General features: G+C 35.9%; 1 protein-coding gene across 2 annotated transcripts in view; it reads right to left on the bottom strand.

The window, feature by feature from the left end:
• CADM2 (cell adhesion molecule 2) overlaps nucleotides 1-27,146 on the bottom strand; it is a 123,640-nt gene extending 96,494 nt beyond the window's left edge. For both annotated transcript variants that reach the window (XM_086631286.1, XM_086631278.1), the window contains exons 1-3: nucleotides 27,107-27,146; nucleotides 24,493-24,630; nucleotides 19,724-19,894 (exon numbers count right to left, since the gene is read on the bottom strand). In XM_086631286.1, the coding sequence (XP_086487412.1) occupies nucleotides 19,724-19,894; nucleotides 24,493-24,630; nucleotides 27,107-27,146 (349 nt within the window). The remainder of the gene's footprint in view (nucleotides 1-19,723; nucleotides 19,895-24,492; nucleotides 24,631-27,106) is intronic.
• Nucleotides 27,147-27,349: the final 203 nt, after the last annotated feature.

The raw sequence follows: 27,349 nt of genomic DNA on the forward strand, positions 1-27,349 counted from the left end.
ATTTATTATCTAAGAGTACATTCTTCTCTATTTACAAAAGACTATACCATAGATTTAATTTACGCTTGGAGATTCTTTTATATGGAGCCTTGTGCAATTTCCATTGTCTTCAGGAAGGCACTAAAAATGACCAATGGAACCAAACCAGTAACTTTTTATATCCCAAGGAAACACAGATAGAAAGCACGTGTATACTCAGAGGAAATAACTTTTTGTTTTCTGTGTTCAATGCAAATACTCCATACGACTATTCCAAAGTCTTGTATCTAACAACGAAATAAAAAATATTGAGGATGAATAAAAAGTACTCTGTGTCTGCCAATTGTTTCTTTGTCTATTTATAGGTTGATATAATGGAATGCTGCTATTAGAGGAATGAATGCTATAATATACATTTGAATAAGAACATTTTTATTGTTGCAGAAGCTTGAAACTCATAATAAGAAAGCTACAATAGATTTTCAGATAAAATACCTTGTTACAGGCAATTTATTGTTACAGGATATTATTTCTGAACTACAATAACACTGCCCCATAAAACAGAACATTATTCTTTTAAAAAACCCAAAATTTACAAAGAATGTTTTAAATATCTGCAAAAAGCACTAGGTAAAAGTCTATAATCTACCCTAAAAATTTAAAAATATTGTTCCTATACATTGGAATTAACTTTATAGTTTTAATTGCAAAAAGATACACAATATAGCTACTGTGATTTCATGCAGAATAAAACATTTTCAGTAGATCTTTAACTTTTGAAAAATGTTGCCAGCTGGCTTGCAAGCATATATTCTCATAATCAAAATATTTTCCATTAGTTAGAGGGGTACCCCTTATAAGGAAAAAAAAAGAGCATAAAGAAAGAAACATCTCTATACAAAAAAGTTTTTTCCTTAGGAAAGGGAAAAAAACAGTTCATAGTCATAGTTCATAGTTCATGGTCATTTTTCACAGGAAAATTTTCAGACTTAATAGGAAAATATAAATTCTTGTTTCCTCCAGTTTCCTAATACGAAACACATGTCTTCACCTATGGCACAAGAAATACTTTGACCTGCTAATCTAGAGTATCTAAGTTTTGTCTGATCCAATTTGCAATTCCTATTTTCATTACAGTGAGGTAGCAGTGACACCACAGATATCCTATTATCAAGCAAATGTGAAAGAGCATGACAATATGACCCTACAAAATCAAATGGAAAAAAATGATACGCTGTAATGATATAATTTCTTATTGAGATGCTAATAGCCCTGTTGAACAGTAAATGGCATATGAACAATTAAAAATGTCAGAAGCATTTTTCTATTTTTAATTTTTATTTTTTGGCATATAATAATGTATTAGCATGGCACAAGACAAGAAAAGGAGAAGGCTTAGTGTAGACTTGTCATAATTCCACTGAAAGCATTCTCAGCATCATTTAGCTTTCAGTACAGCTGCGCTAACCTTACACCAGTAGCAAATCTGTTCCACAAGTTCATATTTTTAAGGACTCTGCAAACCATTATGCAGGTGACTAATCCTCTGGAGGTCATGCTGGCATTTGCTTCATTTTTAGCACAGGCTTAAGGCACTGACCTCAAGTGCCTTAATAAATCAGGGCATCAAGTACTTCTGTGATTTCTGTGGTGCTATGGAAGACAGATAAATTACTCTCTTGACTATACATTGAACCAGAGGAACAAATTAGTATCAGAGAGGAATACAAGAAGAATTGAACTGAGGGAGGGAGACAACTAATGCGATGAGATCAAGAGGTTTCCAGACAAACACGAAAAAGAGCTAAACTTTGATGAAAGTAATCATGATAGCCATAGGTGAAGCAAGAAATTAAAGGCCCATCTAGCTAGCATTACCGGCTCAAACATTTAAGAAATGATCAGCATTTTAGACATTACTGTAAGTGACCCACATAAAATAGACGAGGGAACTTTAGGCAATTAAGCTTTCATTTGCATGGATCAATGGAGTGCTGTTTCCCCCAACTTGAAGTTCCCATTCCTGCTTCATTTAATATCCAAGATAGCTCTCTGGTCTCCATGCATGTCTAAACAGAGCTTACTAATATAGAATAAGAAAGGTCTTATATTTATGTTTCACCCTCTAATGCACAATAAAGTAGCGTAGGAAATATATTACGTTGTGGTTTTCCCTACTGATTGACTTGTACAGTAACTACTTGTTTCTTTAAAACAGGAATCAAAGGGATTAATTCAACATATAGTTTTGGGGGAAGTTTACAATTGACAATTTTTTAATTTTATCAACAGTCCTTTTTCAAAAACTAGTTGATATTCTATTTCGGGTGCTTCATTCTCAGTGTTATCGTTTCCACTTTATTTTCACGCTGTGCTTGATTTCTCTCTAGAATTAAAGCGTACACTTATAAGGCGAAAACTTATAAGGGGAAAACTTTTACGACAAACTTGTCTTCCACTTCTACATTCACATCGATATTTAAAATGAGAAGAAATCTTTAGAATAATTGCATGAAAACTAACCTAAATATGTTATTTTAACAAAGATAATAAAACCCTGCTGACTGATATTTTTCCAGAACACAAAATGCTGTTACAAAATACTAACTCCTGCTAGGACTGTTCATTTTAGAAGAATTTGACAAGTATAAATGTACTCTATCGATACTGTGAGCTTTAACCTATCACACTCAGAAGTATTAATTATAACAACTGGAACATCACCTAATCTCCAGCAAACAATAACAACACTAGAAATAAAGTCTAAAGAAAGAAAAACATAACAAGAATGATAACACAGTAAGTGAGGTTGATTTATTTTCAGATATGCTCATCAACTTGTTGTTAAGTTATGTTAGATATGTCAAAAAAATCTCTGCTTTTACAACTAAAACAGACAAAAAGAGTAGGATCAAGGGTTTTACTGGAGGTCAGTTCTTCTGTTGCTCCTCCTCTAAAGTCGGTAAAAGTATACCAATTTCCATCAGTTAAACTTCCCAGAACTTTAATAATTTACATCTTCATTAGGATTTGGCCAAGTAATTTAACAGCAATAAAATATTTTAAATCAGTATTTCAAGCAGAATTCTTATGAACAAGGGACTGGTGACTAAAATGTCTTTACAATACCTACAAATATGCCTGAGCTCTAAGGACATAAAGGAGATAAATATTCCAAAAAGAATAAGCATTGGGAAAATCCAATATATAAAAAAAACACACTGCAGTGATTTACATGACTGTAGGTAATACAGCAAGTTTTCACAGTAAAACACACTGGTTTCAATATCCAGTGACTTAATTATTTACATGTATCTCCCACAGCGTGCGAGCTACTTGGCCCTCCAGTCTTTAGCTTGAGTAATGAGGTACTTATGAGATGCAATGGATTGGTAGTACCAATCTTAACTGAGACTCAAACAGAAACTTACAAAGGAATATTGTATCAGATTTAGAGATACAAGTCAGGGCTCCTGTTTTCAAGTTCTCTGCTTAATTATACATTTTTATTTTGTTTAAACAAATACAGTAACTTACTATGAAATTTAAACTTAGCAGCCAAAAATCTTCCACTGTGGCTGAAGTTTCAGGAAGCAAAACAGAACAAGAACATCTTCTTCTATTCAATTACAAGATGTTATCAATCCCTGAAGAAGGTTCTTGTATTTCAGTAATGTACACTTTAGAAGAGTGCTATACCCTCAAGACTTAGGAAGCCATTTCTCTACTCCCTCACTTACAGGAAATTCGATTGTTATGAGAAGTTATAATTAGCCCACCAAGACTAGTTCTTTAGACAAGTTATTAAGAGCTTATGAAGCGATTTATGAGAAAAAGATGTTTCTTCACTGAGTACCAAAGTATTCACACTAAGTACATCAGATCCAGAAAAATACTTATTTGACAGTAATTCAGTGATTAGAGCATTCAACCCTTTGGAGTCTGTGGATTAAGGGTTTGGTCTAAATTAAAGAGTCCAAGGACTTGTGTGCTGATCTCCCATGCGATAGCAGAGGTCTACCAGGTATTCTAAGGTCTCTCTTCCACTCAGGTTTTGAACCAAGATTTCACTTTGAATCTGAAAAACCTTTTTTCCTACCTATGTCCAAGTTTGGATAAATCAGGATTTTCTGACACACTAAAAGATAAAAGGTATTAGAAAATTCTTAAGTCATTCCACATTATGAATTAGAATTCCACAGTAACTCAGTACTGTGCAAATTGTCCCTATTTACCTTCAAAGCCAACATAACATGGAATACACCATTCATCTTACTCATATTCAAAAAGGGTTTCTAAAACCAGATCAGGATACTCATAAAAAGAAAAATCCATAAAATGTTAATATTTCCTACACATTTCTAGGATGATTAATTTAAACTTCTGTCAACGCTTAGCATCAGGCTGTCTTTGGTATATCCATGTAAAAATTTTACTGAAATGGTTTCAAAGGCCTTTGAGCTGGAGCGCTGAGAGTATCCTTCTTAGTTGTCAAAGATGGCAACGTTTTTAATGTTTAAACAATTTAAACATTTTTCAAAAAATTAAAAATCACTAAATGCAACAACAACAATGCCAGAGGGAGATATTAGATATTTTACTAATATCAGCCCAAATTTAAGTACGCAGCTAGGGCATTTATGTTTGCACATTACTATTTCATATGAAGTGCAGTGCCCCTTCAAGTCTTTGGGTTTCTAAATGTGTTTATTGCAAGAAGTCTGTAACTCCTCAACGCAAAATGGTGTAAGAGAAGATGTGTTTTCTACAAAATTTTAATGACAATCTCCTGTAGTATTATACATTCATGGTTTTGCATGGTGTATAGTGATTTTGCAAAATTTGTGGATCTTCTCTGTGTATCTGGCTACCATGTTTTTGTCATGATCAAAGAGGTCCACTAATAAATATAAAAAAAAAGTTATTTGCTGTTTAAGTAACAAACAGTACATAAAGTACTATTGGTCTCAACTTATAGTTTTAGAAAGTTTGGTTGACATAATTCTAAGGAAATGGGTGACAGTGTCAAGAACAAATCAGATTTCTCTTGGTTTCCACCGTTGTCCCTTCATCAGAGAATGTATTTTTTCTGGTCTGTAGGATATTGAAAGACCTGGAACAGAAAAATCGTCACATTTGGTGACAGTAGTATATAAGGTTCAATATATAGAAGGTGTATAGCAAAAGATTAATCTCTTGAATTATTTTACTTTATGAGTCTTTGCGGATCAAAAAGAAAAATCCATTGATGAGGTTCTTTCCTCTATGCATAGCACACATCAGTGTGATATGTGCTGTCTAAATCTCTCTTTCTTAAAACATGAGCGATTCTGTGCTTTTTTTTATTTTTCACAATATCTCACTTAGTCTTCCAAGTTCAAACTAGTACCAAAAGAGCTAAATCTAGTGAAAATGGTAGAAAGAAAGGGAGGCACAGCGATTCGAATGTTTGCCTGTTGTGAATAAAAACGTTCACCTCTATACAATACAATATTACAACAAACATTATTAAACCTCCAAACAATACCCTCCCATGGGATTAGTTTCCATGCAACCAAATTGTCGGGTGCCTATTTCAAACTCAGGGCAACTGCAATCCTGTCCCTAATCATGTTCTAAGTAATTGAAAACAGCTCATTAACATCATTTGACCCTAGGCCTCCACTGGAATACTTTGATTCTGATGTGTGTTTTCTTTGAAAGTGATTCTTTCTCTGTAGTTCATATTATGAACATCTCTCCACCTGCAGTAAGAAGCTGAGCTTTTTGTAATGAAGTCTGTGATCCTTGTTGGGCTTACTGTTTGAGCGCAAGTTATGTCACCAGTAATAGGAAAGACACCAATACAGGGAGGGACGAACACACCACTTGCTGGCTTTGTGTGAGGAAGCAAGTGCTCGTAATATGTCAGGATGTGCTACAAGTGTTATTCAAATCCCTTCTTCTAAAAACATTGATACTGCCTTCTTATTTAATCTTCTGCGATGATGACTAGATGTTTTTAATTACCTTCTGTGACTAGAAGTTTTCTTCTACGCACAATTATTTAAAAAGCCTTAAAAGTATTGCTAGTAAGAAAAGGCTTTGTTTAACAATGTCATTCCGCATTGGATCCAACAATATGGAATATGCCATTGGATCCATTCAGGAAGAGAGCTATGCTTGTGTGACAAAACAGTCCTTCCCACCGTGATCAGTGAGCTTCCCATGAATGCCAGGTCTTACTTTCATGGACCCTAAGCAATACAAGGAACACGTCTTATTAACTACTCGCCAGTTCGGAAAACACTCACTCAAGCTCCAGGCAGCCCACAGAACAAAATACGCAGGCCCTACCTAGAGCATAACACTATGTCATACCTGCCAGATCATTTGGCAGGGGCAATGGAATGAGGTTTCTCTACTTCTGTAGAGGAAATTTTGTTGGGATTTCTAAGAATAACAGGAGGACTCTCATCTTCTCAGCAAGCAGGTTGTACCTTGTTGCAATATATGAAATTCTGCTTTGGTTGGTTGGTGAGGCTCACTGCACTCTTCTCTTGCGAAGAGCAATGGATCATAATATTACTGTCCTCCCCAGACGAACAGGTAGGTTTCTCTCGCTGAGGGTTATTGTTTCAAGCTGTGCAGCCAGCAATTGCCACCACCCAGTAAAACTTGCAAATTTTCCTTTGTCATCAAAAGGGACAGAAATGTATTAGCCCCCTACCTTCCTGCTGATGCTCACTGACTGTTCGCAGACCATGCTCAGTTCTGACATGATCATGTACTGTGTGCAGCAGCATGTCCTGCCTGGATCTATAATAGTCAGGTTTACTCTGCCGTTTTTAATTAATTTACCTTGTTGGTTTTTTTTTTTTTTTTGCACTAACCACCATTTCGTCTTTGTATGAGAGTCCAAATTAGTATGACAGATCCATTACAAGACATTTTTCTTCTTACAGGTTTAGCTAAATTATGAGCTACCAACAGCACGTCTTTACTTCATGATTTTATTTTATGACCACAAACCTTCTGAATACTGAAACGCTTCCACAAATATCTCTGATGTTTTATTGTGGCAATGAACAACAACAGTTCTGGTGCTATCATTTTAAAAAATGTTATGAAAATCTAACAGTCCGATAATAAAAGATTATTGCTACCTGGTAATAAATGACTGCAAGAAGATAATATTTTTAAAGTATTTCCTGAGAGACTAATTCATTTATTTTATACCTGGTTTTGTCTGTTTTTTCAAAAAGCATGTTTGTGAAATCTATTCATTTCACAGCCTTCTACATTTTTCATCATGCTTTTTCTCTCTTGTTTCCTTGGAATCTTTCCATCATTTCCAGATGCAAAGATAAAATAAGCAGATACCTCTGAAAATGATGATGTATCTACTTTCCAGATTAATTAGCACTGGAGTAAGCATAAGACAGTTTAAGGTATTTTTTTTTTCCAGAAACCATGAGAAGATCATAATTTTCATATATGGATAGCAATTACAAAACTCCTTGAAAATTCTGTATTCCTACACAATTTTATTCCTATTTCTAAAAAAACTAAGTAATTAAGCTCGGAAAAAAAGACTTTTAAAGTAAATTTCAAGGACAAACCGCTCTAGTATGTACAAAAATAAACATCAAATTGGATATCCCAAATGAGATCTGAAAGAAGAGAGAGGAGTGCTCTAATCAGCTCTGTGAAAGTGCTCACCATTTTTAATAGCTTTTACACTTAGCAGCTGCGTGCACCCTACAGCTGTGAATCAGCATTCCCAAAAAATCGGGCTGCTTTTGTAAATGACAAGTAGCATGGCTTCTGCCTGGGCCCTGTGGCTTTGAACAAGCACTGGCAAAGCAAGTCGGCATTGGTAAACTTCATCAAATTACCCTGGGAGATACAGTAAGTTTGATGCTCTGCTTCAGAATATAATGAATGACTCATTGCTTAAACAGATGAGAGAAAAACTCAGTATTATGCATCTGACAAGTTATTTTATTAGTAGAATTTGTGGGTGAGACAATCAAGATCAAATGATTGTGTCATGGCAATGGTATTTCAATAACTATTCAACAATACTGTAAAATTGAGCTTTTTAATATTTTTACAATATTTAGCTTTGATAAAAATGAATACTTGGTATCATATCCACATGGATATTCTTATGTCTTCTTTTTACACTCCTTTAAAAACTACTTTACAGTCAAGCAGCGCTAGAAACAGCATATGGTCCCTTTGTTATCTGAGATTCTTTGATGACCATTATGTTGTCCTTTATCTCGTCTCTTTTGATTTAGTTTAAAACGATGTTTGTTGAAGAAAAAAGTAATAACAGTTTGTACCAGAAGAGTGTAAAAACACTCTCCTGGATGCAAAACAACAAGCCAAATGCCAACATGGGGGAAAATAAAGCTTGATCAGTGAAATATTCTCTCCTGACACTTCTAATTCATGAGTGCCTGAATTCAAGCACCAACCTTGCAGGAAACCCTTTAAGTTACTAATTCTGTGAACACTGATTATCTGGTGCTTTGTTAAAAATATTCATAGTACTTGTTTCAATATCTCACCTGTCAGTCATACCAGACTCTTTCACCACAATTGCTAAAAAAAGTAATTAAAATGTGATAGTACATAACACGTGGCTTGGAGTTTTTGGAAAGGTGAAAGAGAAGATGGAAGTACGCTACCAAAGCTCCACAGTTCCTCTCTGCTCCATTTAAAATGTGTTAAAACCTTACTCTTCCTTCATCATATAGTGTGTTCATTGATCATTCTTACCTGCTTTGTGCTTGGTCTTAAAACTGGCAGAGATAAATGTGAGCATAGCGTTGGATGTATCGGTAGACCCTGCTGAATTAAGTGGTAGACAGAGTGGCACTGTCACCACAGTTCTAAATGTGTGCCACTTCATGAGGACAGTTAGCACCAGTAGCACTGCCTGTGTAAATACAGCTATTCCCCTTTACAGGCTTTTGCAGAACGGGTCGCTGGTTTCTCAGGTAGCCGTTAAGTCCATACACACATGAATGACATGATAGAAATAATATTTCCTTTGGCAACTGAGTTCTGTTTTCTTCAGTGAACGCAAGCAATGAAGCTTAGTTTTACAACTTTTATCTTGTTTAATTATTTCTGTCATGCCATTTCTTTAGACTAAACAATCTCCATTTTGCCAGTCTCTGAAGACATGTAAACCTGCCTGTTCCATTTAATCTCTCTGTTGTCTTACAATGTGCTCTCTCCAACTTTATTTATCTTTAATCTCATTTTTGCCATGTCACGTAAGAGGAGTGAAGGAAAAAAGCAAGAGAAAAAACTCTTCTGCCTAAATCACATGTTATTAAGAAATTCCTAACTCTGAGTGAGCGCGTGACCTTTCAATGTAACTTTATCTTCTGCATCCTCAGTTTCTTTTGCCTAAGGCCTTCAGTTTTCTGTTATGTCTGACTTAAATTATCTTGAATATGGTTTGAGAATTGCAGTACATCCAAAATTGCTGAGAAGTAAATAAGAGCTCTGGATGTTCAGCATACCCAAATACCCCTTCAAGCCTTTCTCTGACATTCATGTCAGATACTGGGCAATACAAAATTTTAATCTATATAAAAATATCTAAGCAGTAGTATGGGGACATGAAAATTTGACTTGTTTCTTATATATACCACACCCTCATGAAGGGTAAACTTTATTCCTTGGAAGGTCCTACTATCAATCTCTTTATATGTTTTCCTCCAAACTGTTTCACCTGCATGCTAGCCTTTAGTTTTGGAAGTAAACAGCTCCCCAAAACGTTCTAAAGTGAAAGCCTGGAACAGCTCTGTCCTTCTGTCATTAGGTTCACTGGCTGAAGGTCACCAGAGTCGTAACCTGGGTTGTAAGCTATACAGTTTCTGTAATTTTCAGTCTCCTTCCAAGATGATAGCATTTGAAATAACACCAAGTTCAGGCTAGGAAAAAAATGAAAAAGGTATTTGGAGCATATTTTCAAAGGTAGCATGGACCTTAACGGATCTTAGTCATGTACCTGAAAAATCCTTGTTCCAATTGGGATCTGACATGGAACTTCTCAGCCACTGGACTGTAATTCAGCATCTCAGTCTTTATTATTCTGTTAGTGCTGTCTGATATAAAGTAGTTATAACAAGTATATTTAAAAACTTGCTTTCTAGTTTTTCTGTAAATTCAACCTTCCACTACCTATCTGTAACATAGATCATATCTAGATTATATCCATATAGGCATTCCTCTAGTAAAATACAATATGGAGAAATTATTTTTTAATCACTTTTATAATAACTGATTATTGCATGGATTAGGAGCTTCAAAAATCCGTCAGTCAGTCTTGGGGACAGTGCTGGTGGGCTGTCTGGAATAGATCATTATTTCTGGGTTCTACCTCCTTACGTAGAGAAGCAGAAAATCAGCTGCACTGCTTTTTTTACACCATTACACAAGTTTTCTCATCTTTTCAGCTAGAAGCATTAACTTGTTCTCTGTTCTTATGTCCACCTAAGAATATCCTGCAGTGGCTGGACAGACTCTCTGTGGGGATTTCTACTGATGACAATGGCACATGGCCAGTCGTGACCAAATTAACCATGCGACCTCAAAAGCCTACAGTGAGCTCTGTAAGGTTCTGTCCCCACCTCCCCTCCAGAGAGGAAACAGATTTTAGCCCATCAGTGCTCATTAATTCAGAAATGTCACCACACTGGTGGAAGTGAGTATCTCCACATGGCAAAGCACTGTGTGGTTCAAACATGTATTTGGAACAGGTTCAGGGATGACCTCATTGTGCTCCATTTCCCAGCATAGCCGTGCCCTCTGTCTTTTCAGTCCTTTTACCACAGGTTGTCTCTTTCCTATATCTAAAGGCTTACTCCTCTGAAATAGAATCATATTTATTTTATTTTTATTTCCTGAACATCCTACTTTAAATATTATTAAAAGTTCTCTTCAAAACTTTGAGACCTTCTTGAGCCCTCTCTTAAACAACAACATGCAAATGGAATAACCTGCCCACGTCATATCTTAAAGCTTCTATGCAAAATACACAAGCCACTCTGTGGATTTTCCTACAAAAGACTTTAGAGAGAAATAAATTATATTAGATCATATTTCACTTGTAAACCATATTTGAACATAAGCCTCCAGATGGGAAAGGTCAGGATTGTACATTAACCCTTTGAACTAGATATCCCCTTTGAAAGATGAAAGTTTGGCAGTAAATGGACCCACAAGTTTTTGAATAATTTTGCATTTAAATCATGGATTTCTTATTTTCATCCATCATTAACCTAATTGATCTCATTTAAACATGCAAATTTGTGGCACTGAACTTTCATGTTCAGAGATATCATTCTTTACTGTTTACAGTAAATATCCTTTATGTTTCATTTGTTCCAAGCATTCACTAATATGAAAAGCTTCCACAAGATAATTTTACTTATTAACATGTTTTTTACGTAATTATTGAGCTAAATAATTAAATAAAATAACTTCTTATTTACTTTTCATTCAATATGAAGAGGTGTACATGTACCGAAGGCTGTATCTTTTAATTTGCATTCTTATTATTACTTTTAACTGCATCTTACACTGGTAAATATGAAAATATCCCTCCTTTAAGGGAGACTGAATGCAAAGAACGGTCATCAAAGTATTGAAATAACATTGAGATAGATTGCCCATATTAATATTCACACTGCAATTCAGGGATAAAAATATCCTGTTTGGGGAAAACACCAGAAGAGTATCTCACAACACGAGTGAGTCTTGGGTGGAAACCTGTATGTGTAAAAAAGGTAAACTTGTCTCACAATATAACAGGGAGTAAATGGGGAGATCTTGAAGTTCTCTTTCTCAAGGTCACAGCAGTCCAGCAGAACATCTTCATTGAAAGAGAAAAGCAAGAACATCCCTCAGATAGTTGAGCTTTAAAGGATGGGAGCATCAGTCACAAGCGACAGTACGTCTCCATTAGACTCAGGTAGCCATTTAAGAAAACATCTAGCTTTTCCTCATGAGCATCTTAAAGATTTAAATGGCTGGTAGTTTTTACTCAAGTGATGGAAACCTCTGTTCGCTTAGGCTTACAGAGATTGCCTATGATCAGAGAAAGAGGTTTTGTGAAAGACCAAGGTCTTGTCTGTACATTACACAGAAAACATAGCCCCCTTGCTTTTTAAGCAGGAATGAAAAGTGGCTTTAATCGGTAAGACCACTTAAGCTGTAAAATGAAGGTCAGCTAGAGAAACCCCCTTGAAAAGCTGAGATCTAAGAACCTGAGGTCCAGGCCTCCTATTCTGTAGATGTGGAGTACCTCTTGAAAACAATATTGCTATAGCCAAGCCCAGGTGATCAAGATGCTGGGTGGTATCTCACACAAACCAGCTACTACCCTCCATTAACTCAGGATAGGAAGTATACTTAATTGAGAAGGGTAAAGGACACATGTGAAAAAGATCCCTGAAACAGGTCAGTGCTGAAGCAAAGAGATTGCTCTTACAGCACCCAGAGTCCTGACAAATCACTCAAAAAAACTTGGTCTGAGTTTCCCTCTTGTGGCCTATTATTCACACGTGGCTTTGTCAGGTACGCTTAGCAGAAGGACTGATAAGAGATGACAGTCTGATAATGACTTAATGACTTCCAAAAGGTTGGGTCTAGGTAGCTGTGTGATGATGATAGCAGACTGTTTCCTCAAAAAAAAAAAGAACATGTAGCCTAATTGTGTCTTGTCCCCAGAGCTCAGTCTAAGAACTCTGAAAAATAAAGCATTAGAGCCAACGAAAGCATTATATCTTTTTGGAACAAAACAATTCTGTTTCCTCAAAGGAAATTTTCTTTGCCATTTGTTATGAACAGTATGAAATAGGATGGGCCATGCCAGAGAATGTGCTGCTGCATCTGTGCCATCATGTTACTCTTGAAAGAAGGCTTAAGCTTGAGATTCTGGCCACCTTCCACAAGTTCCAAAGGACTCTGAGGTGTCACAGTTTCCAAACACTCAAATTATTCTAAGATAAAATGGTTATAGCAAAAGAGAAAATCATGCTAATTTGAAATAGAGAACTGCAAATCCCTGGATGTGCAAATCTCAAGCAAGTTCTTTCTTTTATGGCCCCAGGGGATTATGCCCTTGGAAAATTCAGGTCTTTTCACTGTATCAGAAGTCATAAGGGAACTGTGTGCTTAAGCTTATCAGCTAAAGATATAGATAGATAAACATTTTATCTCATGGCAAAGCCAAAAGAAGTTTAAATTCTTACAAATATTCCATCTATTTTCACTCCTGACTCAACATACAGTCTACCTGTATTCATTTGAGCTGGCTCAATATTCTGGGGCCCTGTTAAAAAATAAATGAAAAATTGGAAAGCTATGACACCTCTATATTATCCTAATGTTATCTAACATTATCCTAGTTAGTAAACTATTTCCTGATTCTGGGGATCTCTCTCTTGCCAGACTGCCCATACAAAGATTGAGACAGTGCGTAATCATGCCAAATATTCCCAGATTTTACTTTTAGTCAGTGTGGCTTTAAGGCAGTCACACAGCATAATGAAGAGACGGTCAGAAGCAAATGAGAACGACCAATAATGCTGTTGACTGATCAGAAATTGAAAAAGATGAGCATCAGTGGAGGAAATTTCTTTTAACTCTCATATTTTCTTCATTTTTCTTTGGAAAAACATGTTATCTGCTTAGACAGTACAAGCTACTTCCAAAAAAGGAAAACGTGCCTTTGGTCCTAAAGCATGGGTACCACTTAACTCATGGGGAGTTCTGTGAGACATACCTCAAAAAAAAAAAAAAAAAAAAAAAAAAAAAGAAGTTATCCTGAGGGTAAGGATAAAAGGAGATGACTCATGCCAAAACACAAGAGCAAAAAATTTTTTTTTAAACATAAAGCTGGGGAAAATAACATTTGCAGTACAGATCCCATGTAGGCAACAGGGAAAACCACCCCTCTCCCCTCATGCATTGTCATAGCTACGAGGTGTCCAATTCCGTATGCTTTTGCGTGGGCACACATCTGTCCCTTCTGAGCCACCAAAAGACAGCAATTCCATGGTTGAGACAGTCACCTTGAACAGCCACCCAAGATATTTAAAATGTAACTAATTCATTAGGATTAAACATTAAGACTTAAGGAAGATTTTTTTTTCTCTAAATAGTGTTCTGATGTGCAGCTGTACATGTTTTAGGCATTCTCCATAGAGAAATGGTCTAACAATGAACTATGCAAGACCTTTTTCTTGCCTTTTTTTCATAATGCCTTATTTCACATAGTACTATATGAATGTATATTATATTTCATCTCTTATATTTTTGCATATTCACATATATACTATATTTCATATATTTTCACTTATTTTTTGTTCGGAATGTATGATTGCAGAAACTGTGTTCCAACAAAACCTTGAAACCAGCCAAGGAAAAACACTGGCCTAAACTCTTTTAGTGAGCATCAGGTAATGTAGCGCTTTGATAAAATTAACTCTGCTTTACACCAGCAGAAATTCTAACCCCATCCTGTTGTCAGAGAAACCTCCATTTGTTAATACATCAGAAATCACAGTAGTACGGTGTTGTTAGACACACACACACACTATTACACACACACACAATTTTCTACATGGCTGCACAAGTGCATTGCTGATTTGCTTATTTGTAGTCTGCTGCATTCGAGGTGTTTTGTTTACTTAATTCAAAATCAATAAGTTTATTTCCCAGACAATAGCTAACATTCTCTTGGAATTGTTGCCTCATTTTAAAGTCAAGTTCAGATGCTCATTGCAAAAGAATCTATTAACAACCTGCAAATGAAGAAACAGCCTATTACACGGACATTGTTGGAATAGCCTGTAGAAGCAAGTTAGCTGATGGCTATAGACTTGTCAGACTGACAATTCACTGCACATCTGTGCCTGCCAATATAGAATTTCCTCAAAATTGCCTCTCTAGACACTTCTTTACATAACACATATTTAGCTTATTAGTGCTGTCATTTGGGAGTGTGGTCAGCTTTTGAGCAAAATCTCACTGAATCCGTTAACACGTATCATATCGCAGCTGCCATTTTAGAATCATGATGATTAGGTTTGAAGTTCATATGATTTGATTTCACTTTAAAGCAGCCTCTGGGGCAGACTTACACAATTAATTTTTACTGAGGTCTGCTGGGTAATCTACTGTAGTCAGAGAATCTTCACCAAGGTAAGGTAATTACCACCGGATAATTTTATGGCTCTCTGTTCAGAGGGAAGCAACGTGTTGGCTGGCTTCTGCTCAGGTAAGACCTGGTGGAAGGTGAAGATGCTGCTTCTGGAAAACAACATACGTCTGAGACATTGAGAAGGGATGAGCAGAATTCACTCACTTCCCAGATGTGCACCAGAAGTTGTACTTGCCCTCAATATGTCTTGTCAGGAGCGTGCATGAGGGCCTACAGTACACAATCTCATAGATATTGTACTGAGAAGCTTTCAAAATTGAAGTACTGCACCTGTGATTTTTTAATACAGGAACAAAGAATGCATTCTTAGTTTGGTTTGAATGCAGAAGTAAACAATAAAACAAAATATCCCCTTGAGATTTATATTTATCATGTACAAGAAGGACTTCCTAATAATCAGTGGCAGCTAGGCTGACAAGCAAACTTCAGAGCAAAGCCACAGGGGATACAAGTCTATTTTAGGTTTACTGTTGACATTAAGGGTCATATGAAAAATAAACTCAGCAAGCAGTGTCATGCCACCACAAACCTCTGCTGGCCAAGCAGAAACTAAATTACAGCCAAACACGACAGAAACACTTGGGCAATTGGGCTGCCCTGCAGTGCACAGAGCATGACATACAGATGATCAGGATTAAGCACAAGTGAGACATAATATAGATTAGTGACAAATAAAGCTCAGAAAATTGGAAGAGCTAATTATCCCACAGTCTGGAGTGAGGTACAGTATGCTTACCCCAACAGCATCTCTATTATTTTAATATTTGAAGTTTGCAAAATTAACCTGGAAAGCCCTGTGAAAACAAGGACTGATCATGGTCTCCTTCAAGATATCCTTCTTTCGGTCAAGCTATAAATAATATAGGTAATCTCTAATTCTGGACCTAACCATTAAAACAAAAAGAAAAGAGCAGCAGAAAGATCCAGACGTTATTTCTATTTCATATACATATATCTATTAAAAGAAAATAAAAACTTTTTTATCTTAAACGTTAAGTCCTCAGCTGCATTTCACATACTGCAGTACTACTGGGGAAAGCTGATTTGATTGCTCTATCACACTAATAAAAGCTAAGATTTGTGTAAGGAGAAGAAGAGGGGATAAAGTATATTCCATATTGATATCGCTGCTGATGGCATTACTGGCTTTCGTTTTGTTAAGTTTACTTCCTATTAAAGCTGACGATAAAGCAGCTGTGTGGACTCATAAGCACTTCTATCTACATCTCACCATGGACTCATTAAAAATATCTGTTTCATATAGTCTCATCGTCTAGGACAGATTTCATTTTATTCCATCTTTCACTAGGCATAAATAAAAACCTGTCATTTCAACCATTGCATTGTTTTCTTTTTTCTCTATTTCTCATCCGCTGGATGCAAACACAATCCTGTAATTCCTACTGTCCTGTTGTTTTCCTTTTCTTTGTTTTTTTGTTTGTTTGTTTGTTTGTTTTGATGAAATCACAAATGTTTTGTTTATTGTCAGGGGCTAGTTGCTTGAAACAAAGCAGACTTCTTTACTTTTAAGCATAATTATATAGGATAGAAACAGCTAGACAATTTATTATTGCTCTTTTCTTCTAACCTGTGATGATACACTGATAATTCATAAGGAACATCCATGTACCACAGATAAAACTCTTCAGATTTTAGAAAAGTGTTTAAAAACAAGTGCAGTTCTAGCAGGCGATGCCCAATCACTGTGCATCTGCCATTCTCTGTCAAACTGATAGTCATCTGTACTGTTCTCTTTGACCATTTTAAGGTACTTGCTTATCATTCTCCCATAGCTCTGTGCTCATCTGAAATACTCCTGGGCCATTCAGAACAAGTGCCCTATGGAGCAATGCCACACTACCTGGTTGTGATTTCAGAGCTTATGGGACGTCAGATTAAAAAACTCTCCTGACTTTTCTCATGGGGTCCCATAATTCATCTGTTTTGTCAGTACTATTTTTGAACTGCTGTCAGGTGGCATTGAGGATATATTGGGTCAGCTCACACTGGGTCCTGCGAGCATGCCTCTCATTAATACAAATAGGATGTCTCTTATGTGTTTGAAGTCTTATGGATTGATGGAAAAAAGTCAGCAGCTTCCAGTGACTGCAGTATTATCCATGATGATGGTGAGCAATACCAGGAGAATAAAATCAAGGAGCCCAGTTCAGGTGCAATGTACTACATTCAGAGTCTTTGGGATTGCTCTAGTAAATCATCCTTCTCCTCTTTTTCCTTCAAGGCTGTCTGCTGAACCATATCATTATTTCCCCGAATCTCCTTCTCTTTTTATAAAGTTACCGTTAGAAACTTGCCCAGTGTAGGACTTCTGAGTATGTTTGAGATCCCTTCTAACCCTAACCATCCTATGATTCTATGTTGACCATGGAGATGTAGGTGGTAAGGAAAAGGACAATAATAACCTGTTGTCTCCTTGTCACTAGTAGCGAAATACTGCATTCTCCATGGCTTTAATGGTGTTTCCACCCTCTCTTCTAAACTTGAGTTTCTTTTGGCAGATTTCTCACTTATCTTTCCATGTATAATGACTCTATACTAGTGCTGGAGAGTATTAAATTGGTTGGTGGAAAATTAATGGAGCAAGCAGGAATGATAGAGAATAATTACTTGTGCATTGTGGCTTTTGATAAGTTGGCAGTCTGAGGGGGCAGTAACATCAAGCACATTAGTAATTTTAAACGCCCGCTGCAGTTTGTCCCTGTTAGAGAACTTCGGTGAACCCACAGAGGAGAGAGCAGGGTCTTGTTCAAAACATGAAGCAGCAGCCATAGAGGCAAATGCACCTCACTGCTGTTTAGCAAGGTGATGTCTTGCTACCTAGGGTGTAAACTGGAAGCAAACAACAAACGTTCAAGAAGCTTTATATATGTGAGGCCACAGAACGGCTTTTCTTTGCCTTATGATCTTATGATGCTCACGCAAACCAGGAAACCCAGCCTTTACCTTGAACCACACTACATTGCAGCCGCTGTGACTCCATTTAAACCTCCTAAAGCTGTCCTATTTCTGCATCTACTGTTCCATTCAATCAGGTTCCTGTCGTGTAGTGCCAACATCTTGAAGCAGGGCACTGAAGGAAGAGCAAGCAATTTGGAAGTGAAGGCATGGGCCAGCTCAGCGGCTGACGGCTGTTGGATTTGGAACTCAAGCATTCACGTCTCTAGCACAGATGCCATTTGAACGTGTTAGGGGAGGCAGGTGTTTAACAGCCATTTGGTGAAGAAAGGCTTTGATCACCCTCAGTAAAAAGAAGGGTAGAATGTTTCAGAAAACAGTTATTTTCAGTACATATTACTTGTGGATGCTAATCCACATCCTCCTAATTTTCAGTCATTTTTGCAGATGGCATTTTTAGCAATGCTGTCAGCTTCTATGCATGGAGTGCTTTTGCATTACCGCATTTTACGTGTGCTATGAGTCTTAGATGCTTATAGAAACATTCCTGTTTAGAAATGACTTATATATGCCAACAGTCCTTGACATGGTATCTCGGGAACTAGTTGCAGCTACTGGTAGATTCTCTGCTATATGGACAAGCTTGTCAGCTTTGTAACAGGTTGATTACACCTACCCTAGAAACAGATTCATGAAAGGTCTCTCCCCTTCACCTGGTTGCCAATATTTTGCAGATGCCTGTTTTTGCTAGCTGGCAATCAAAAGTATGGGTGTTCTGCAGAAGTACGAATAGCTGTACCCTGAGGAATTGTGGGTATAATGCAAGTGAATATGAAAATGTCATCTGATGGTGAAAAGGTTTTCTCCTGAGTGTCTCACAGTTTGTAAGTGAAAAAAACCACTGGCTTAAAGGACAACATGACTTCAGAGTAGGGCACACAGATACACAGGCAGGTTCATTTAACTTTGAAACAATGCACTGTGGAAAACATCAGGTTTCTAAAAATCCTATTTGAAAAAATTAGCCAATATACAGAGATTCAAAACAACTGAAGTTTGGATTATCTAGAGTAGCATCCTGTACACACAAGGCATAAAAATACATTCTAAAGGGCTTTTCCTCCTGGACTTGTGTTATTAAGAGCATTACAAAGAATTTCATTAGTAGGATTCAAAGTTATTGGGGCAGTCTGCTGTGAATCATACCCTTGCTTCAAGTTTCTAGGTACTTTCAAGGAAAATTGTGAACTACTATGATATTGATTTTTAAGAACTCTTTCACATTGCTACAATGATAAAAAAGACAAATGCACTTCCTCTCTACCATTTCTCAAAGCAAACCAGGAACTCGGTCTCATAGTATTTTCACTGGTAAAGCCCTCTTTAAGCTTTTCAGAGTTACTCTTGTAAAAAAAACAAACAAAAAAACCCCAATCAACCAAGCAAATACAAACCAGAAAAGATGTTTAGATGGCTAAAAGAAAGATGTTATCTATCCGCACAAAACCAGAGATTTTAATAATTTTCCTACAACAGAAACTCTGAAACAAAACAAAACTATAAAAGCAAGCATATATAATGTGCATTACTTACAGTGTATTTCTAGAACCTGCATTGCTATCTGAGGTGTAGAGTTTAGGGACTCATGATCTACTCTGCAACTTACAACTGCACCATCATCACTGCGATCTGCTAAGAAATCCAGCGTGCTGCTGACTGTGAATGTTTTACGATTTGCATCTTCTTCTTTTAAATATTTAACATCTGAAAGAAAAAATAAACAAAAAATTTTCTCTCCAATATTTTTAGGAAAAGTAGTCCAGCGTTAGACAGCTAAATTATCTATTACACTTGCTGAAAAAAACACGTCTTTCATATTTGTATTAATCTCTAAAACAAAAGTAATGAGACTGTAGCTATTCCTCAATCTGCTCTGATTGTCAGAGTAGGACATTTATATTGGAAAAGAAAATTTTAAAATTGGTTACATGATACTGCACTCAAACAGAAATTCCTTTCATCATTATCTCTTATATGTTTAAGTCTAAATTTGATATAAACTTTCTCTGTAGCTCATTAGAAAAAATGTGGCCTCCTCCCACCCTCACTTCCCTCACGTATTCACAGTGCCACTAAATATTAAATTTTCTAAGTCCATAATAATAATCTTTCATGGTAATGCAATATATGAATGTTACTGAAGCCATGTGAACTAAGGATTGCACGCATGTAGTCACATTAATCCTGTGCTTACTTTATTCGTCACTTATTCTGTTGTTTGGCCAGAATTATGCTAATTTATGAATTAAACTAAATCAAAGTATAGCTATCAATGGTGATGAACAACTAACTGTAAATAGAGCCTGTCATAGTATTTACTGAAATCCAGAGACAAGTCCCAAGAAGGCTGGAAATAAAATTACTTCAAAGAGACCTTCCACTCACTGCTTTATATCATGTTAAATTGGCCTACTGTTTTTGTGTAGATTCACTTAAAAATCTCTTTGACGGTTTTCAGCCCAGATACTAGAGTGTGAGGAGCCTACAGCTCTGTTTAGGAAGTATTCAAAACTCAGCTCAAGGTTGAAGTTCAAATCCAGAAAGTTTTGTTGTAGGACGTACATGTTAGATCAGAACTGAAGATCCAAAAGACTCAGCATTTATTTAAAAAGTTTTTATATATTGACTGCAACCTGAGATACACATAACTTAGAACTGTTTTACTTGTTTCACAACTACTTATAATGCTTACTGATTTCAATTTATTTCAGCAAAATAGTAAGCTCGTTATATTGATTTGTTACAATGAAAGCTTTAAAAGACATATATAAATATATATATTAAATTAGACTGAGATTGCATATGTCCTCTGTGTCCTTAAAAAAAGAAAAAGTGAGAGGTTTCAGTTTTACAAATTATACTAAATCCCATTAGAGAAGAAGATGACCTAAATAAAAATTCCATGAAGTATCAATTTTAGAAAGCAAATTTTAAATGGCTTAAGCTACATCTTTTTAGATTAAAAATACCTCTGAAATCAGAAGGGTGGTCTTTTTCGTTGTCTCCAGATAGATGAAGACACCACATAGTTATAAGATATTCATTTTTCCCTAAGAAAGAATTATATCTTGCATACAAGCATTTTTCTGCCTATTGCTTGCTAAGCTTTAAGAGATTTCAATTTCTGTCACAATGACTATTAATATTTAGGGATCAGTCAGTGAGAGAAGTATTGACCAGGGCTAAAGTAAAGTTATTATAATCAAACAACAAATATCTTCACTAATATTTAAAGTAAACACATGAGATTTTGTTCCCAGAGTTAGATTTCCAAATTTAATAATAAGCACCTATATAGATAGCCTTTTGCTTATAAGTAATGTACACATCCCTTTGCTTACTGACTTCAGGTGGAGGACAGAGAGATCTCGAAAACATCAACTTTAATTTCAGTGAGAGGTTGTGGATGTTTAATCCTTTAGCAAAACAAAAGCAGTTAATTTCCTAAACTGATGTTTAGAAGCCTTTCTCTAGACATCTATTACATGGAAGAGTTCAACTCAGTTAGAGTTAATTACCTTTGTAAAATGAATGGTGATATTATTCTATAAGCTGTTGACATCCTCATCAAGAGAAATACTTAGCTTGTCCATTTTAACAGCTGTATCTTCTTAGGTTTTTCTTCATAGCAAAATTAAGGTGTGATTGTGACATATGCTAACTGAATATAAGCCCACCTGGATGTAAAACCAATGGACATCATGTACTGGGTATGTTACTGTACGCTAAAAAATATTCCTGAAACTAAGAATATTTTTTTTTACACAATATTGTCAAAATAGCATGTAACAAATTTTGTTAAAAAAACACATAGCTTTTTACTATTTAGCTTCTCTGATATTTTTGCATTTAATAATCTTCCAGAAATGTCACCAGAATGCTAAACTGCAGATCACTTTGCTAATTTGGTGCACATGTGAGAGACAGAATACTAAAGTAAAAGGTATGGCACTCGGTGCTTCACATTGAGTCTCTCTCATTACTAACACTTACTCTATCAAACAGTATTCCTTTAGCAGATGATGATTCCTTTTTTGAGTAATAGCAATGGAGCTACAATTTTAGAACGGCTTTTTCCCCTTTGGTGCAACTCTGAACTCAATGCATCATTTATATTCTTTTGCACCATGTATAATACACTGTAACACAATTGGATTTACTGGTACTAGACAGACGAACTCCTAACCTTTAATGTCAGACGCATTAGCATATAATTTCATATCTATTTTCTCAGATTTATCATTTCACCTTTTATAGTGCACAAAGCTAATGTAACTTCTGCTGATGCCACTGCAAACTGGTTAGGTTATTTTATTTCTAACCTTTGTGAAATGGCAATGTGCTCTTCAGAAGACCTAGAAAACTAAGCTGAAATGAATGTGCTCAGTACTTTCCTCTAATTTCTGTTGTGGTTTTTGGGTTGTTTTTGTTTTTTTTTTTTTCTTTACTGTTCTTTTTCATGTATCTTCTTTGTTCCTTCCCTGCTCCCTTTTTTAAAAAACATCCCTCTAAGAACTACCGAGAAAAGCAAATTAGTTAAAGAGTCAAACCAGCAAATTGTTCGCTTGGTTTCAACTACATGTTAGCTGAAAGAAAGGTAAAGTTAACACACCAGATTTTAAAAAATAATTTTTCAAATAACATCTTTTCAGATGTGTTGCTTTGCCATTAGGCCAACTGTATCAGTGGTTCTCTTCAAATATTGACATTGCTTATAGTGATTTTCCGTCTTTACATGTCTTGAATACATATATTAATCCTGTCATGTTTTCTTGATGACAGAATCTATGGTGTGCCATATGTATTAGCTGTGCTGGTAAATTCTTTTTAATCACATGTGATGAGGTACTGTTTTTCTTTCAGCAATTTCCTCAAATTTCCCAGTGGCTCGAAAGAATGGTCTCTGTTTCTTCATTTTCTATTCTTGTTACAAGTGTTCAAACAGGTTTCAAATGATTCCAGCCTAAAACTCTTGTCTCTTTCAACACTATTCGGATTTTCATTGGAAATCTAAAGACGCTTCTAGAATGGACCTGGCTCCTTGGACAATCAACCGCAGTCTCCTTTATTTACCAATCTCATATCACAGCTCTGGTTGTGTACATTGAACTGTGGTAGAGAATAGCAAAGAAAGATTAATGGATTCTGTAATTAATGCTGTAACTTTGCCTGAGGCAGTATATTGAGATAACAAAATCCGCAATGTCAGACAAATATAAGACAAAGCAGAAAATAGTTGTTTTTTCAAAAAAAAAGCTACACGAAAAAGGTGGATTTTGAATCATTTCTTGATCTGGTCTTGCAGCAGAATGAATAGAGGTGACATGAATAAATACCAATATCTTATCCTTTTTACTCGTCTCATCTATAAATGGGCACCTCAGTTGGCTGTGGTAGATATGACTAAACCTTCTGTTACAGGAAGCTCTCTCCACCCAAATACCAAAAAGAATTTTAAATTATCTCTGTGTTTATGAGAATATGGACTAGAAAACTAAGTTCTAGATAAAGAACATACAAAGTGAAAGAGAAAACAGAAAATAAATAAATAGCTTTTATATGCAACTGTTTCCTATCTCACTTCATCCTCAAGGGCAAATCCTTGCTTTCATCTTCGGTTTTAGCCACCTGATGACTTTCCAGTTACAGCAGACTTTGTCCAACTGCCCCAGTCCCTGTGAAGTTCTCCTCTTCTCCTTTGAAGCCTATCTTCTCTCTACTCCTCCCCACACACTCTCAGCATCTTTGCCTCAGCTGCAGGTTCCCAGTTTCCCAACTGAGATTCCCTCAATTGCTACATCCTGACTCTTCCTCACCAGAGCAGCCTCTGTAGCTCCCCTGCAGGAAGTGTAATCTCCTGTCTCCTCCTGATGTTTCTGCCTCATCTGGTCACTTTACTTTGAGGAGTGTAAAATAAAACTGGCAATCAACCAAATCAGTCATACGTCATATTAGAAAGGCAAAAAGAAATGAAAACGTAAAGTATCTGGGGTGAGTGGTATGGCTGTGATAACAACAATCCATAAAATGTTTTCTCTGTGAAGCATCACAGTTGAGTTTATTATGCTGATCAGAGTTCAGAGCAATTCAAAACATCAGTTTTCACCATTTGAAGAAAAACTAAATGGATGGTTACATGACCACTCCAGTAATTTACAATCAATTCCTTATCTACATACTATCACGGATTCATTTAACAATTAAATATGAGAAACTTTACAAACATGAATTAAAAAATGTAATTCTAAACAATGTATAGTTTTGACAATTAGACCAAATTACACCAAAGTCCTTTTAAATACCTTTAACTTCTTTATCATTCTTGAACCATCTGATATCAGCTGCTGGTTTACTACCGGACGTCTTGCAAGTCAGCTGCATCCTCTCTCCCTCCATAACTGGTGAGGTAAATCCAGTAATTTGTGGCTTCTCGGGAACACCTAACAAGCCAACAAGCAAAACACACTGATAGTGTCAACTGCTGCCATAAATATATAAGCAACTTAAAGTTTACTTCTTCATACAATCTATATTCTGGAAACAGACTTCTATCAAAATTGCATGTCAGTGAATCCTGTTTCCTACTGCAAATAAAATGTCAGCCTGAACTGTAGCTGATTCTAAAGAATTAAAGAAAACAGAAGTTGTCTAGTTTTCTAAGGGAAACATGGTATTTTAAAAACTATTTTATTTATATATATTCTGCATGTAAGTCTAGTTGTCTGACTTGTTATTACAAGGTTTAAACTGGTCTGCACGGCAAGCAGGATGACAAAGTTTATTAGAAGTACAGCTATGAAAATAAAATGCAACCAGCAAAAAAAGGCTGAACTGATCTAAGTTCAGAACAGACGTTTAAACATGAATTATGAAGATTTTTTACAAAATCCTGGGAAAAAGGAGGATGAAAATAAATACAGGAGTTACTTTATCTTCACAGAACTCAAAACTAAAAAATCCAATAGGTATAATCACAATTGCATTGGCTATGGAGAATTCTTCAGCTGAATTCAAGTTCTTTGGAACAGATTGTATGATCATGAAATACTATATACATAATATCAAATTTGAAAATAGTTGTTTTTCAATGAACCATGGAAGATTTAAAAAAAAAAAATATGAAGAGTATTGGGGAAAATTTGATCACTACATGTAGAAAACCATTTGATGTCCAAAAATACAAGAATAACTTATTTTAAACTGATACCGATGACTGTAATTTTAAAATCTCTGAAAATGTCATTGTTACAACTTGCATCTGCAGCACTTTGATGCATTCATATTTGTGGCTAGATAAAGGGATCAATCATAGTAATTGATCCTGTGCCCTGTATTTCACAATTTTGTTTGTTTACATCTCTTTTCCAAAATGACAGATTATGCACATAAAAACCAAGCAGCAGTACCTATCACATAGTACATTTCTGTAATAAATCTACTCTTCTCTTTCAGGACAGAAAATGGTGTCTACTATAATACCTTGACACTTAAATCTTCTAATCCATAACAGAGCAGTCAATAAAGAGATTATTAGTACATAAAAGGAGAGTTTATCTGATTAAAAGATGTAATACATTTCAATGGAAAATAACTCCTCCTCAGATAGAAAGTGTTCCAAGAGTTAAAATGTTACTTTGAAATAGAAAATTACAAATACAAAAATGAAAAAAAGACAGGCATCTTAAATCTTGCAGCTTGCTTTCTTGAAAGGTAATAGCTGATGCTGGGAAAATTTCATTAAACCCTCCCTCAAATGAAGGTAAAACTAAAAAAGCTGTGAAAGATCAAGTTACTTTGTTTAATAAATATTGGCAATTTTTTTTTTTTGACTTTGTAACACCTTTCTATGTCTTTCTGCCATTTAAAAGTTTGAACTGGTCTACTCATCTATTGTTTAGATCACGAGATGTCTCTCTACAGAAAAGAAAGCTTAACGGCAGGCAGTAGTTATTCCAGAATATTCTGCTTTGAGTGGGTATTTTCTGTCCTTAATGGCAAACTTGTGAGGATCTTTGTAAAATAGTCTCACAGGGACTGAAAGGGAGATGTATTTCATATCCTATGCACAAAACCAATTCCCTGGCTGGATTAATGTGAATATTACTGGCACAGAGAACATCTTACATTAGTTCTATTAAATTCAACTGTCTGCCTGTCTACATATAAAAATAAAACAAAAAGAAAGAGTCAAGTTCAGGGACAGAAAAAGGACAAAAGAATAAAAATCAATCTCTAAAATCATATAACCTCTTAGGTACGCAGGTGTGTTTCAATGAACTATAGCAATTTCAACTGATTGGGCTACTGACATTCATAGAATCATATAAAGCTTCGAGCAGAAACTTTATTTCCTGGGCATCTCTTGAAAATCTATTGCTTTTCTATGTGTATCTATAACCTTTGGGGAAAACAGTAAAGCATTTAGAGGATAAAGCACAAAAGAACCAGCAAACCCAGTGAAAATATGCACTTTATAGACCAAAAAAAAAAAAAAAAAAGCAAGCAGAATGAGCCAAGAAAACGCACAGCTAAGGAAAAATGATAAAGCTCTAAAGCCCATTTTGATTTCATGCTTTCTGATTTTCTCCCCTTTGCCCTATACAATACATTGTTAGGAGATGAACACATGCACCTTCTTCGCACTTCTGGTGCTTGGGATGTAGAGGTTATGTCCATTTTATGGAGCACTCATACCATGGTATTTGTGTGCTCCCTAATTCATTATCCTGCCACAGTGCAAATAGTAAGCGGCATGTTTTTCAGCACAGCAATATGAAACAATAAACTTCAGGGAAACAAGATCAGACATTTACATGTATCTTCTGCCAAGCTTTAGAAAAGTTCATTCTTATCATAATTTGCCAAAGCCTGAGAAGTTTAACACTTGCTTCTTTATGCTCAGCTATTTATACTTACCAAGAACGGTAAGAAAAGCCTTGGAAGTTTTGACAGGCATAGTAAATAAAGAGCAGGTGTACTGCCCTTCATCTGACAGAGACACATCGCTGACACTGATACTCAGTTCATGCCATGAAGCTCGGACCAGCTCAATTCTGTTGTCCCTCAGAGCTGAAAAACAAAAAGTCATGTTATGAGGTAGGAAACAGCACATTAACAAAGCGTGGTATGTTATACAAGAGGCTCTAGGAAGCAGCCTAG

The sequence above is a fragment of the Tauraco erythrolophus genome, chromosome 1 (assembly GCF_009769465.1).
Source record: "Tauraco erythrolophus isolate bTauEry1 chromosome 1, bTauEry1.pri, whole genome shotgun sequence".
NCBI classification, from domain to species: Eukaryota; Metazoa; Chordata; class Aves; order Musophagiformes; family Musophagidae; genus Tauraco; species Tauraco erythrolophus.